The following is a 15,498-nucleotide window of genomic DNA, read 5'->3' as shown; positions in this document are numbered from 1 at the left end:
CTTATACATTTATTATTCCCTAAGCACTGGGTGAAGCACATTGTCTGACTGAATCCTCACATAATGTTTCTCTAAGGTAGGTGCTGTTATATTCTATCCTCATTTGCAGAGGCTTCTAGAAGTTTCAGTAACTTCTAGGTCTCACTGTGTTAAATAGCTGAGCAGAGCGTCAAACACAGCTCTAGGCTACAATGCTGTGAGCAGGAACAGCCACATAATTTGTGGAACTCAGTGTAAAATGAAAATGCAGACACCTTGTTCAATGATTATTAAGAATTTCAAGATGGTGACAGCAAAACATTAAACCAAGCCCCAGGCCCTTCTGAGCATGGGACCCTTCTGTTCGCTGGGCTGTGTGAGGCCACAAGGGCTGCGCCCCATGAAGCTTTCTTTGGTTATGTGGGCTCAGAAAAAAGTGATGTGAGTGATGACAAGGGCCTCAACATTTAACCCTGTTGAACGCTAGATGTGATTCAATGGGCCTGGCTATTTCATCAGAAGAACTAGTCATTTTCTGTCAGGACCTAAATCAGTTCATCTGATAGAACTGCACAAGCTGGGCCTGCAGAGTCTGTGGTGTAAAACATGGAAACGAGAGAGCAGACCCAACGGGTCTGGGTTTTTTTTCCTAGGTGGAGTCTTCTTTCTCTGTCACCCAGGCTGGAGTGCAGTGGTGCGATCTTGGCTCACTGCAACTTCCACCTCCTGGGTTCCAGTGATTCTCCTGCCTCAGCCTCCCGAGTAGCAGGGATTACAGGCGCCCACCACCGCATCCGGCTAATTTTTGTATTTTTAGTAGCAATGGGGTTTCACCATGTTGTCCCGGCTGGTCTCCAACTCCTGACCTCATGATCCACACACCTCCGCCTCCCAAAGTGCTGTGATTACAGGTGTGAGCCACCACACCCAGCTGGCTCTTGGGTTTCTTGTAACTCACACAAGGCCCCGGAACAAATGTGGCCTATTGTAGACAGACCTGGACTAGTCTTTTGAGTAGGATGCCAGTGCAGATGTGGCCAGAATTTGCGAGAATTGAGGCACATGTGGCAGCCTCTTACCAGCTAAATAAGCAACCATTCACCAAATTTTGAAGCTGGAGACATAGACGCTAATTGTGTGTTTTCCCCAGCCAGGTAACTTTGGCAAGTTCCTGAGCCTCTTTGACATTCAGTTTTCTCATCTGTAAGACAGGGATATGGTATCTACCCCTCAGGGCAGGAAGTGGGATCATGGATGCAATTATGTTGTACATATATGGCTGCTGGCACACAGTAAGTGCTTGACTCAGTGTATGATACCCGGTGGCTGTTTTCACCATGAATTCAGTGGGACAGTTGAAAGAGCACATGATCTGAAGGTAGGTTATGCAGGCTGGCTCCCAAGCACTGACTCCCATCTTTTATTTGCGAGAGCATGGAAAAGTCATGGACCTTTTTCCAGAGTCAGCCCCCCCACCCCAACCCCCATCCCCACCCCAAACTCCACCCCAAGCCCCACCCCAAGTCCCACCCCAACCCCCACCCCCATTCCCATCCCAAACCCCATCCCTACCCCCACCACCACTCCCAACCCCAGAGGGTGTCAAATAATTTCTACAACACATGGGATTCTACGAGCCACAGAAGAGCAGAGCATGATGGAAATAAAAGAGGCGATCATTTTTATAGCCAGTTAGGGTTTGTCATTACTTGTAAGCAATTTAAATTGAAGAAGAGGTTGGAAAGAGGATACTGTCTTCTTCCTCAGATCCCCACTGGCCTCATGGGGCCATCTTGCCTGCAACTCTCTTACAGGATGCTAAGTAATCTAAGTGGCTTTTTATTTGAAAGTTGTTTGCAACATTTCCACATTCTGGATCCCAAATCTGACTGATTCTATTTCAGTTCGAGCTCTACAGTCCAACCCAGAGGGTGCTGAAAAAGAAAACAATGAATCCATACAGACACCTGAGTCTTTATATATTTTTACAGGATAATACCAATCATAAATAGATATTTGAGGTGGTTTATGTTTTGCAGGAGAACTGTCTGTCCCTAACTGAATAACTCTGTGATTTAAGAAACTCAATGTGCATAAAGAACTCTATCTTCCTTCAAAAAATATTACATGTATATACAGCAATAAAATCTAAAATTCTTTTCTAAACTTTAAGGACAGGCACAGTGGGAGGAAAATTGGACACCGTCTAATCATATACACACATAATATACAAAGACATGTGCGAGCTCACAGCCATACCAAATGTAAGCACTGTCATTTACATTTAGAACACTTTTCCAGCCCATCTGAATTCTAGTCACTCACTCACAGGGCCCGGGTACCACAGATAGCAACTGGGAATCATTTTTCTGTTCTGCTCAAACTTTGGCCTCTTTAATCGCTTTCCTCATTGGTTCTCCTAATGTGTTCTGCACATCAGCTTGTTTAAGAAGATTTCTGTAAACATCAAATCCAAATTCCAGGGTGTTTCTCACCAGAAGCCATCTCTCCATCAAAAGCAGCTCACAGAGAGGGGCCACGTGGACTGTCTGCCCTAAAATGACCTGACCTCCCTTCACCTGCCCTCTCTCCTTCTCTCTAGACCTGTCATTGCTCCTCTGGCTCCAACACTCCCCTCAAACACCCTCTGGCACACACGCAATGCATTCACTCTCATTTCTAGAGTGTATTTAAAGCTGGGAAGGAAGAGGGTCGATCTTGCCCTTGGGGGATCTGATGCAGCACATGAAGACCCAGCTCCTTGAAGCTGACGGGAGGTTTTAGGCATCTTGCATACAATTATTCACCTGGTTGTCTGGGAAGGTTACCATGGTAACATTTCCAGAGTTTCATGTATCTACATGTCATTGATAGATCCCATCAATTCAGCAAAGGGGGAAAAATAGTAAAAGTAGCTCTCATCTCCTGTCTGGTCTGATGAATCACTATTTTACTTATTTGGGCATAATCTAGGAACAGCAACACGACACTCTTAATATGGTGTTTTTTTTTTCACTCAAGTGTATTTTAAAGATGAAAATCAAAGTCCAGCTGAAGAGGAATTTTTCTGTTTTATTCTTTCATTTTCTCAAGTATTATACTCAGGAGTGACTTCAGCTGCTGGCTATGGCATACTTTAATTAATATGTATTGGGCCAAAAAAGGAAGCTCTAAATTCTAAAACCATCCCTGATAGAAAGGATAAACATGGGAAAAGATAGCAGGAGCTCTATAGTAACCTTGAGTGACTTCTATAACAGTAGGCACATGCATTTCCGGAGAGAGATATCAAACATCTTCCTTTTGGTCCTCTGAAGACAAAAGCTCTCTTCATGCACATCTTCTAAGGGAAGGGAAAAAGTCCTACCTATTTTACTAAAATAGTTCTTATTAAAAGGCCACTATGAAAAGAAATAACTGAGGAGTTTGTAATGAGGACCCAATTCTCATCAAAGCCTTGCTATAGCACAAAGTTTAGCCTTGGACCTTGGACCTTGGACCAAAAGGTAAGCTGGATATTTACATGGTGCCCAACATTAGCCATGCCTTAGAGACTTAGATGGCAGTCATCCTTGGAGGATCATCTTCAGAGACAATGAAAGAGATTTTCATAACTTGCAACACCTTGGTCAAGCTTTGCACTTTAGCTTTCCAACCTGGCTTCCATGCAGGCAAGTAATAAGTCAATGTGGATACAAGCAGACAAGTTGGAACAGCCATAAGACAGTCCCTAGAATCCACAAAGATCATCGTGTGCCTCTCTCCAAGCCATTATGCTAAAGGTAAGTCAACGTGACATACCTGTGGGTGACCCTTCCATGACGTGGCCGATGTAGGGACCTTCCCGAAAGATCGGTCGGTTGTCATTCTGATCAATCACAATGACTTCCAGAGGCACCGGCCCCTCAAGAGTTTTGCCATTGACATCAGTGGTCTCCACAAATAGCTATTTGAGCAAAGAGATTGGGGGAGAAAGAAGATATTAATTCATTATGAAAATTGAAATAAGATTCTCTAGAGAAAGTAGGTTATATCAGCAATTTTATGAGCCCTTGGCAATATTGAAACTTTGGTCTCAATGGATAGTCACTGGGACTAGAATAGAAATGAAACATTCCAGAATAAAAGGCAAAGATCAGTTCACTTTAGATCCCCCTTGGGAAATTTACAATTAATTCATCAAATCTGCAAAGAAAGTTAAAACAAACAAACAAAAAACCCCAAAACGTAAACAGTCATAGCCAAGAAATTATGCTTATATCATTTCTGTTCTCCCGATATCATTATGCTTAAAAAGAATGTTATGCTAATAAAAATGATTGACTAAGCAGTTATGAACCAAGTACATTAAGAGGTAACCAAAAGTGTTTATGGCAATCTCTTAGGAGAAAATCAGTCAGTATTTATAGGGGGCTTTCCTCAGGAAAGCTAGGAACTCAGAATTTGCAGGGGCCTGAATGAGATCTTGGGATTCCTGCCTACCAGGCTCTTTACAATCTCGGAGGATTTCACAAGACCATGAATCACTTCTACAGGGAACCACTTTCAGATCTCAATGAAGAAGGCAGCATAAAAAAAAACAGGATTTTGTTTGTCTTGGAAACAAAGAATTATGCCATGGGATTTCCAGTGAATCACAGGGACCTTACATGCACATTTTCTGTGCTTAATTCAACCTTGATTTAACTCAGTGATAAGAGTAATACTTCTTCTTGGATATAAGTGGTGGTTCCTGCACAGGAGTATTTTGGTCAGAAAAGGGCCTCTGCATTTGGAATCCTAGTACAACTCATCCCTGTCTGTGTGACTTTGAGCAAGACACTGGATCTCAGTTTTCTCATCTGTAAATGGGGTTAAAAAAACACCCATTATTATGAATAATAACAAACACTTATCCAGTGCTTCCTTTGGTTCTATACTAAATTATCTCACTTGATTATCATAATAACCCTTTGGATCCTTTTACAGAGGACAGAATGACAGCAAATAGGAGATAAATGGTGGAGTCCGGATTTGATCTTGGGAAGTCTGCCTGCAGATCTCACATTTTTAACCACTATAAACAATATTTCTAAAGCATTTAATATAGGGTCTGTCACATATCTCAAGAATATTAACTGCTGCTATTGTTGCTACAATTATCGATACCATTGTCAAAAACGAGCCCAAATTAGAAAAATGAAAGACAAACATTCTTGTTATAAATCAGTACAGTCACATCCCACCTGATGGTATTGTAAACCAGTATAATCCTTTTCAAAAGCATGGCAAAATTCAACAGAAACCATGAAAGACTCATACTTTGTACTATTTTTATACCACTCCTGATCCTATATAAGTTTGCAGGAACGATTCACTGCATTGTTATTTCTCATAATAAAATCACACTGGCGTCCGCCTGAATGTCCAGTAGAAGCAAACTAGTTGAATGAATGAATGTGTCACAACATGTTACAATACAATAATTTTTAAACTTTACTGATCGACTTAGAATATTGAGTAAAAATACACAAAATAACATGTGCATCATGCATATATGACATACAAATATGAACAGAATTTGAAGGCAGTGAGCAAAACGAAACCAGGTATGTGTGCATAGATAATTTTTTTCTTTCTTTCTTTCTTTTTTTTTAAACATTACTTCATCCTTTTACTAGCAAGTTCACACACAGACATACACACTTGATTTCTGGGGCAAATAAAATAATGCAAATAATAAGAAAAAATTAAGTGAACAGAGCCTCCTAATATCTGCACACAAAGGAGATGTTACAGAGAGTGAAATCTTATACTTTTATGGTTTTTTTAAAGCTATTATGAGAATACTGCTAACAAAGGAAATCAATCAAAATAAAGCTTTGGGGCAATTTTATGTAATAACATAGGTTTGGTTTTTCATCTTCCCAAAATAGCCAAGGACTTGACTTTAACTCAACCGAAAAAACAAAACAAAACAAAACAAAACAAAAACAAAAAAAAACCCACTGTGCCCAAACAAACATCTTGGATCTGAATCCTAAAATTCTACATTCTATAAGACTTGGCCAGTATCACAAGTTACAAGTAGGATAGATAATCAGAATTCACATTTGCCAAATATTCAAATATGCTGAAACTGGGAAGGGCAGACAACAGATCCATCTTAACACAATAGAAAGAAAGGCAGAAACTAAGGAGACACCATTGATTAGGATGAATGCAAAATGTGGAGCCGAATCTCAGAAAACCAATTTTGCAAACAGACAATCCAATGGTATTTTATGATACAAAACTATTCAGAGTTTGACTCTCAGACTTTTCAAAGGACAATAATATCAACAGAAGCCAAGACCTTTGGAATGCTCTCTAAAAACAGTGAAGTGCTGTTAAGTGGGATTTTCTTAAAGTTAATTTAATACGAATTATTTGAGGACCCACTACATGTTAGCCATCATGCTGAACACCCTGGTATCCAGTGGTTATCAGGAAAGATACCCTAGCATGGAGAGACTGACAATAAACAAGAGAAAAAGATATGAACAAGGTAATTTCAGTCACAGATGAGGCCTTTGAAGGACATGAGATAGGTTTGAGTACGAAAGCTTCACTATCAAATACTGTAGCTGCTAGCGGCATGTGGCTATTGCAATTTATATTTATTAAAATGAAAAAAACTCAGTACTCCAGTCGAACTAGGAAAGTTTTCAGTGCTCAATAGTCACATGTGGGTAGTAGCTACCATATTAGACAACATGGATGTAGAACATTTCCGTCACTGTGTAGAGTATGATTGAAAAAGTGTGTGTGTGGTGGGGGGTGGTGGGAGGGCAGGGGGCACCTATTCGAGATAAGTGGTGGAGAAAACCTTATTGCTGAGGGAATGTTTCAGCTGAGGCTTGAATGACAAGAAAGTGGAAAGAGATAGCCATACAAAAATACATGGAAAATGATTTCTAGACAGCAGGAATAGCAATAGCAGACTTTGAGGAAAGAATGATCTTGGAACTAATTTGAGAGTGGGAAATGGTATAAGATCAAGTCAAATAATTAGGGCTCTGCTCAACTCCAAATGGAGTAGGTTAAGGCTTACATCCATACAAGATTTTTTGCGTAAAAAAATCTAAACCAAGTGAAGAATGAAGACATTTTCTTCCTATGCGTCCCTGGGAAGGCAGAGATGAGAAAGAAGTATATCATGCTTTTTCCCAACAGAGGAAAACATAATAGACTGAATAAAATATATAATAGGAAACGTTTGTGTTTTACATAGAGGTTCATGTAGTTTTAAAATCATCTTATTAATGACGTGGATGAAAATTAAGCACATGCGTATGCATGAGGAAGTTGTTAGTAAATACAGCCTTATCCACCCAATCACATACCATAACAAAATCTGACATTCCTATGAGTTTTCATCACTGTTCTCATATGAAGGTCAGACCCGCAGTTAGCAAATGCCAAACTTTCTGAAGTCAGGCTTTTAAATTCCAGCGCGTCCTCCAGTATCAGAGAATAAATGTTCAATTACGTTCTTGCCTGCCTTCTTTCTTCCTAATTGAAATACCCAAAGCACACAAATCCTTAGTTTGAAAAGACTGGAACAATGCTTGTTTCCTTTGAATTACATGATAGATTCAAGTGGCTATGTTTGGGTTCTAAAAACAAAACAAGCTCATATGCATTCAAAGACAGGCATTCTGATGCTTGTTCTTTATGTTGGAAGTAAGATGCCACTTGGTAGAAACTTACTGTGAGAAAAACAAATAGGTAGCCATGGCAGAAGGCAATGAAATACTTGCTCAAAGGAAATGGAAACCATCCAGCCCCCTCACTGCCTACTTCGAGACCACCCCCTCAGACAAGAGGATTTCTATTATTGGATTCAATCGTTAACCTGCATGGGAATAAGAAGGTGTGATATAAACAAAAAAACGTCCGCTGTGGAACCAGATGAGAGGGGCAATCAATAAACGACAGCTAGAAACAGTTGTCCAACGTCGCAGGATTTAATAACTAATTCCATAGGAGGTAGCCCGAACTCTGAGCAATGACATGTCTGGCCAATGTCTGTGCTGTGTGTTCTAGTACCTTGCTATTCAAAGGTACTAACAGCATTGACATCCCCCAGGAGCTGGTTAGAAATGCAGGCTCCTCAGTCCTGCCTAGAACCTTCTTAGGAAACTCGTCCATTTTAACATTGTTTCTAGAGAATTCTAGTGCACATTACTGTTTGAGTGACGTTGTACTGAGACACAGGGTTTGGAGATGGAAATCCAAGGGTCTTGTGAAATTTGGGAACTGTATTCCCAGGTTCAGCTATAGGAAAATAAATAAGCTCCAAATAGGAGGCTGAGTCTTGCCACCTGCTAGGAATTTCACTATGTGGCTGTTGGACTCATTCATCACCCCCAAGTACACAGGCCAGGAAGATAGATGTTGTCTGTAGGTCTATCTGGAGAAGCATGCGCACGTGTGCACGCGCGCACACACACACACTCACTCAGATGCAGGCAGACATATATACACATACCACAGACACAGCACACATGTACAAATATACACATACAAATATACACATACACATACATTTCCCACAAACATCAATTTTTTCCAATCTCCTTCTAATCTTCAACTGTGGATGCTGAATGCTTAAAAATCCTATTTTGCCTGATCACTTCTTGAGAAGCTGTCAAATACAAAACAGGTAGAAGGGAATTGGTTACTAATTGAAAATTGAAACATTGCAGAAAACCAAGTAAAATGGGGAGGTCCCAGAGATGGGAAAGCTCACAGAGGATGGTAATGAGTGTTGGGGGGCCTTGCATTTCCTTAGCCGTGGTGTGATTTTTGGCCCACAACAGAATTGTTTTCCTCCATTGAGACGAAATATCCCAGCGGGGAGTAACTCATTCAGCTTTATCATTAGGGGGCCCGTGGGTAAAAAGTTAGATTCTTTAGGAATTTATGTTTAAACCAGCACTTTGAGAGATTCTGGTGCTAGTGGTTTCCTGCCCACACTTAGGAAAGCTTGTCTGATCATGGGAGGGAGATCCAGATGCTACCAGCACTGGTGGGAGAGGTGGAGGGGAGAATTGCTGGAGGTGGGGGACATCTGTGAAAGCCTGAGTGGAGGGCTTTAAGCAGCTGTGGAAAGAGCACTGGACCCGGATTCAGGAGACCTGATATTGAATCTTGCTGACACACCCAGTCCAGGCTCTGAGCAGGCCATGCACCTTTCCATATCCTGGTTTTTGTGTTATTAATAAGAGCCTAGCATGGTGACTTTGTAGTATCTTGGTGCAGATTAAGTAAAATAACACACGAAACTGTCTGATACAAAGCTGGTACCGAGTCTGAACCCAAATATTACTCCCCAGTTTTTAGAGGCCCAGCTTTATCCTTTTCTGGAGAGGGCAAAACTATTTTACATGTATAATAACTTAATTAAAATATTATTGACATTACTGGTGGCAAGAATTTTTGAGCAACCAGAGAGTATGATAAATATAGTTGCATATTTATCATTTTGCTCTAAATATTGTCCAGAGGATGACCCCTCTCCCAGGGATCAAGGAAGAAGAAACTCACAAGTCATTCTCTTCCTCAGATGAAACCTTCTCTTCTATCCCCAGCCACTCCATCAACACATCCTGCCCACATCATTGTTTCTCTTCCTGAATGTCCCCTCTTCTCTCCATCCCCCTCAACACTCGTTGAGATTAGATGCTATCACTTCTCACCAGGGCTGCTGTGCAAGGCACCCTGTGGGTCTTCCTGCCCAGCCATGACTGCCTGCCACAGTCTGTTTTCTACAGGGCTTCCAGGGTGTCTTTGTCAATTTTTATTTATTTATGTCACCCTATATTGGATACCTTGCAATGGTTTCTCATCACTCTTAGGAAAAACAGCAAATGCCTTTGCTTTGACAAGTCTTTCTATAATCTGGCTCCAGCCCACTTCCTCAAACTCATTTCATGTTACAAGGAATCCCTCTTGTTCCTTGTTATCCAATTACACTCATCTTTTTTTAGTTCTTCCAACTCATCACATTCTTTCCCGCAGGTATTTTTACATACAACCCTCCTACCAAGCATGGGTTTCCTACCTACGCTTCCTTGCTGCTGTCGCTATTCATCCTTCAGATCTCGGCCCAAATATCAAGAAGATCCTCCCTGACTCCTCCAGAACAGCTAGAGTGTCCCTGGCTTACATTCCCATGGCATCAGCCTCCTTCCTTTGTAACACTTCCCGTATGTTATTACCTATTGGTGTGATAATTCAATCTACATCTATCTCTGTCTGGCCCCATGAGGACAGGAGCTTATTAGCAAATCCCGAAGCCTGGACCCAAGGCCTATGTTAGGCCTCTGAGCCGAAGCGAAGCCATCATATCCCCTGTGACCTGCACGTACACATCCAGATGGCCGGTTCCTGCCTTAACTGATGACATTCCACCACAAAAGAAATGAACATGGCCTGTTCCTGTCTGAACTGATAACATTACCTTGTGAAATTCCTTTTCCTGGCTCATCCTGGTTCAAAAGCTCCCCCACTGAGCACCCTGTGACCACCACCCCCCCACTGCCCGCCAGAGAACAACCCCCTTTCACTGTAATTTTTCTTTACCTACCCAAATCCTATAAAACAGCCCCACCCCTATCTCCCTTTGCTGACTTTCTTTTTGGACTCAGCCCACCTGCACCCAGGTGATTAAAAAGCTTTATTGCTCACACAAAGCCTGTCTGGTTGTCTCTTCACACGGACGCGAGTGACGGCCTCGTGCAAGACAGGCAGCTGATATGATATTGATTGCAGAGAGCCCTCTTTGGAAGAGGCAATACCTCTTTAAGAGACTGGAATCCAAAGTTTTGGCCTGAGCTCTGGCCATCTGTCCTTTCTCTCCATCTCTGGCATATCAGAGCTGACAGTTGGTCTGACTCCATGGACTGTAGGCTGGTGGACTCTGTAGTCTTAATTGATGAACAAGAATCCCAGTGGTAAACAATATCAGAGTACATTAAACTGATTACTTGGTTGTTTAAAAAAGAAGAGGACTAACATTGATTTGGTGTCCAATACAGGTCTGGCCTTTTTTGCATTGTCTCATTTGGCTTAAAACAATCTGAAGAAATACTCACCGCAGCAAAGAAATTTAAGTACCTGGTCCATGGTGCCGAAGCTGATTTGTCATCAGCCTGAATTCAAACTTAGGTTCGACTGTAACATTCACATTCCCCTCACTGTGCTCACACTTGATGAATGTTTTTGCATGGACTCCCTTACTTTTTTTTTTGTTTTATTATCTTTACTAAGCTATTTACTTAGCAGCTTTGTTTTACATTGATTGCTGTTTTTTTACTCTTGCCTCATCTGTGGCAAAATCATCCATGAATTGAGGAGCTTAATGAGTTTCTCATATATTTTTATTAATACACATGAAGCTACACATTTAACCACACAATGAGCCACTGTACATTATGTAGCACCCTGCCACAAACTAAAGGCTGGGAAATTTTATGGTATCAGCCCAGCTCCCACACAGTTCCTTCCGGGATGCTACATACTTTCTGAAAAGCAAAACAAACAAACAAAACCCAAAAAAACAAAGTGTGCTTATCAATTTAATTCTCAAATGACAACAATGAATAATATGGCGAGGCAGACAGAGGATGCAAATCACCTTGAATTTGTTTAAAGCAAAAATACTTTCTCCGAGGCTGGCGACACTAAGACACTGCCTGAATATTTGCTCTCCTTCAAGGGGGCGTGGTAGATGGGTACTAGGTTGTTACCCCTGATCTTCTGAGTCCTGAGAATGGGAAGAAAAAAGGGACTCGACTCTTGAAATGGAGGAGGAGGTAAGGAAAAACCACAGGAACAAGAAGGGAAGCTAAGCTGGAGAACAGTTTTAGCCTTGAATTTAGGGTCCTGTTGTCCAGCCTTCCTGGCATCCCAGCACCTGGGTTTCTCTATTCTCTGTCCATACCATTTGGGATTGGGTGGGGAGGTATCCACTAAGAATGTGAACCATCAAGTCACAGTATTTTGCAATGACTGTTCAAGCCAATTAATTCACCATTATAATAGGAATTGGCTGTACATAAAATGCTTTGAAAAGAATCCCTTAAAAAATGCAAGAACATAATGAACCAAATTACAAAGCATGTGTGGCCTTCAGCTCGGTGGTGAAGTATTAACACCTTGCCCTTCGTTTGAGTCATCCTGTCATCTTCCGCCATGAGAGACACAATTGAGTCCGACAAGATTTGACACTGAGATCTTACCCAAAAGGATGTACTGATGAAAAACAAAATGTGCTACAAGGGTTTTTGGGTGAAGGCCAAAATGCAGAAGCTGGCTCTTAAAAGCCAATATTTTTTGTAATATGAGATGACGCAACCAACACACGCAAAATCTAGATCAGCGGAATCAGAAACAAAGCATGACACACACAGTCCATGGCCTTGTGAGTCATTCTGAAGAGAAATGATTTGGAAAACACTTTGATGACTTCTTTAACTCTGATGATTCTTCTTTGGGCAAAATATGCAAATAAAGCAAAACACACACACACACACACACACACACACACACAGCGCTTTTGTGAGATGATATGGTTCAATATTCGATCAGTGGATTATGTGTGCACAGGATTTTCAGTTGTAAGTTTTCAAATCACACAGAATCAAGAATACACAGTAGCTACATCTCTAACACAATGTGGCTCATTTTCTGTTTTGCAGACAGGCAAGATGCCTCTTACCCGAATGAGTATTTTCCCTCCAAGTTACCTCTCTGGGGCACTAAAACGGTTTTCAGCATAGATGCTGCCACTGCCATTATCTCTGGAATACTTCATCAGAAACTTCTATTGGAACCCGTTTATAAGTCACAAACAAAAAGGAATCTTATTCCTTTCATTCCAAATATTCTTTGTTTTTTTTTTTTTTTTTTTTTTTTGAGATGGAGTCTCGCTCTGTCGCCCAGGCTGGAGTACGGTGGCGCGATCTTGGCTCACTACAACCTCTGCCTCCCAGATTCAAGCGATTCTCCTGTCTCAGCCGCCTGAGTAGCTGTGATTACAGGCATGTACCACTACCCCTGGCGAATTGTTGTATTTTCAGCAGAGATGGGGTTTCGCCATATTGGTCAGGCTGGTCTCAAACTCCTGACCTCAGGTGATCCACCCGCCTCAGGCTCCCAAAGTGCTGAGATTACAGGCATGAGCCACCATGCCCGCCCCAAATATCTTGTAATGGAATATAGCTGTAATGCTAGAAATGTAAAATGATCATTGGAAGCTCACTGCATGCAAGCAGAGATGTACAAGGCTTAACATTGCCATCTCTCCAGCTAAACATGACTTTAAGTTCAGACACAGGAACTGTGTGTGTGTGTTTGACTCACACAAAACCTTGAAATGCACGTGAAAAATAACATGCCAGCATTTGCCCCCAGTTGAAGTAAAGATAAGAGCCAATGATTGTTAAGGGTGCAGTGACACAAACACAAGGATCACTGTAGTGGAATCTCAACTTGATACAATCTTCCTGGAAGGCAGTTTGAAAGTATGTCTCAAGAACCTCAGAGAAGTTCAAAGCTTAAAAAAAAATCTGCAGAGATTCCACGGAAATAAGCCCACAAAGATTTTTGTATCAGTATGCCATATTGTTTATTTATAACAGATGATCTCGAAAGGTTGAGCATGGTTGGAAGATGTTTTAAGTGATACTTTCCACCATGGATACAATGTTTGTTGTGATAAGAAAGGAAATGATAAAACTAATCCTAACCCGTTTTATTAATGTGACACTTACATTGCCCTTATTTTTTCTATCTGAGTCCTTATATATTAATATATTATCAATTCATGTACAGACTTGGTAGGCAGATTTAGATGAGAATATACTCATGGTCCAATTAGATCATCACGATGTGTGGGTAAGAATACTCTTTCTAGGTATCCTTTCTATAATTCAGTGCCTTAAACAAAGATATATTGATAAATCTTTTCATTATGTTTCACTCTACAATTTTCATACTCTGTCCACCTTCCAAATCAAGGCTGCCAATGGACTTAAGGCTGGTGATCTGCCAGCTTTAAAATAGAGATTGGGCCAGGTGTGGTGGCTCATGCCTGTAATCCCAGCACTTTGGGAGGCTAAGGCGGGAGGACTGATTGAACCCAGGAGTTTGAGACCAGCCTGAGCAACATGGGGAGACTGCCATCTCTGCAATTTTTTTTTTAAACTAGCCAGGAGTGGCGGTGCATGCATGTCTGTAGTCCCAGCTACTCAGGAGGCTGAGGTAAGAGAATCACTTAGGCCTGGAAGGTTGAAGCTGCAGTGAGCTGTGACTCTACCACTGCACTCTAGCCTAGGTGACTGTAAAGGTAAACTGAGGCTGGAGCCGAACCAGGAACAAAGACACAAGGCAAATGGCAGTGAGAATAGCCTTTATTAAGACTCGTGGGTGAGGTTCCGCAGTCCAAAGGTGCGGGCTGAGGAAGTCGCACTGAGGTAGGAGGGTAGGGGCTTTTAATAGCCCAAGAGGTAGGGAAGCTGGTTGTGCAAACAGGGCCTGGGGGGTCTTGAAACTACTAGGGCAGGAGTTCAGTAAGGGTCATGAAGAAGGGATCTTTGGAAACTGTTAACTGAAACTGCTATTTACGAACTTGTGGAATGCAGGTGAGCTGCAGGTCATAGGGGAGTGTGGTTGCCCAGCCAGAACTCTGATGCATGTAAGTCTGCGGGTGTGTACAAGGGTGAAGGGAGTCTTTAACAAAAGGCCTGCTACACCAGGTAACACCGCCATGTTAGGTCTAGATTCCTGCCTAACAGTGACAGAGGGAGATCCTGTGTCGAGAAGAGAGGGAGAGAAGGGGGGAGAGAGAGGAAGAGTGGGGGGGGAGAGAGGGATAGAGGGGGGGAGAGAGGGGGAGAGAGAGGGAGAGAGGGGGGGAGAGAGGGGGAGAGAGAGGGAGAGAGGGAGAGAGGGGGGGAGAGAGAGAGAGAGGGAGAGAGACAGACAGATAGATAGTAGCCTGAATTATATGACATCTGGCTGGGCCTGATGGAATCACAAGTCCTTAAGAGGGAGGAAGAAGCGAAGGTCAGAGTGATGGGATATGAGAAGGACGTGACCAGCTGTTGCTGGCTTTGAGGATGGAGAAAGGTACCATGAGGCAAGGAATGTGGGTGGCTTTTAGAAGCTAGAAAAGACAACGAAATGGATTTTCCCCTAGAGCTTCCAGGAGTGAAGGCAGCCCTGCGGACACCTTGATTTTAGCCCTGATACATGTTGGATTCTCAGCTTACAGAACTGCAAGATAAGTTGTGTATTGTTCTGAGTCACTGTGTGGTAATTTATTCAGCAACCATAGGATATTAATATAGTGGTCACATAATTTATTGTCCAAACCAGAATCTTCTCAGAATAAAAGTAGGTACCATTAACAATGAAGCCAAAACAACAGGTGCAAACCAAAGCTGTCCTGGGCAAACTGGCTCATGTGGTCATGCTCTCTTACTAAGAAAC

General features: G+C 42.0%; 1 protein-coding gene across 3 annotated transcripts in view; it reads right to left on the bottom strand.

Moving 5' to 3' along the window:
* Positions 1 to 15,498, bottom strand: part of CDH13 (cadherin 13) — a 1,164,779-nt gene that overhangs the window by 441,097 nt on the left and 708,184 nt on the right. For all 3 annotated transcript variants that reach the window (XM_005592649.4, XM_005592650.4, XM_045381798.2), the window contains one exon: positions 3,781 to 3,925. In XM_005592649.4, the coding sequence (XP_005592706.3) occupies positions 3,781 to 3,925 (145 nt within the window). The remainder of the gene's footprint in view (positions 1 to 3,780; positions 3,926 to 15,498) is intronic.

The sequence above is a fragment of the Macaca fascicularis genome, chromosome 20, assembly GCF_037993035.2.
Source record: "Macaca fascicularis isolate 582-1 chromosome 20, T2T-MFA8v1.1".
Classification (NCBI taxonomy): domain Eukaryota; kingdom Metazoa; phylum Chordata; class Mammalia; order Primates; family Cercopithecidae; genus Macaca; species Macaca fascicularis.
The sequence above is the reverse complement of the archived record's forward strand: the minus strand, read 5'-3'. Positions and strand labels throughout refer to the sequence as shown.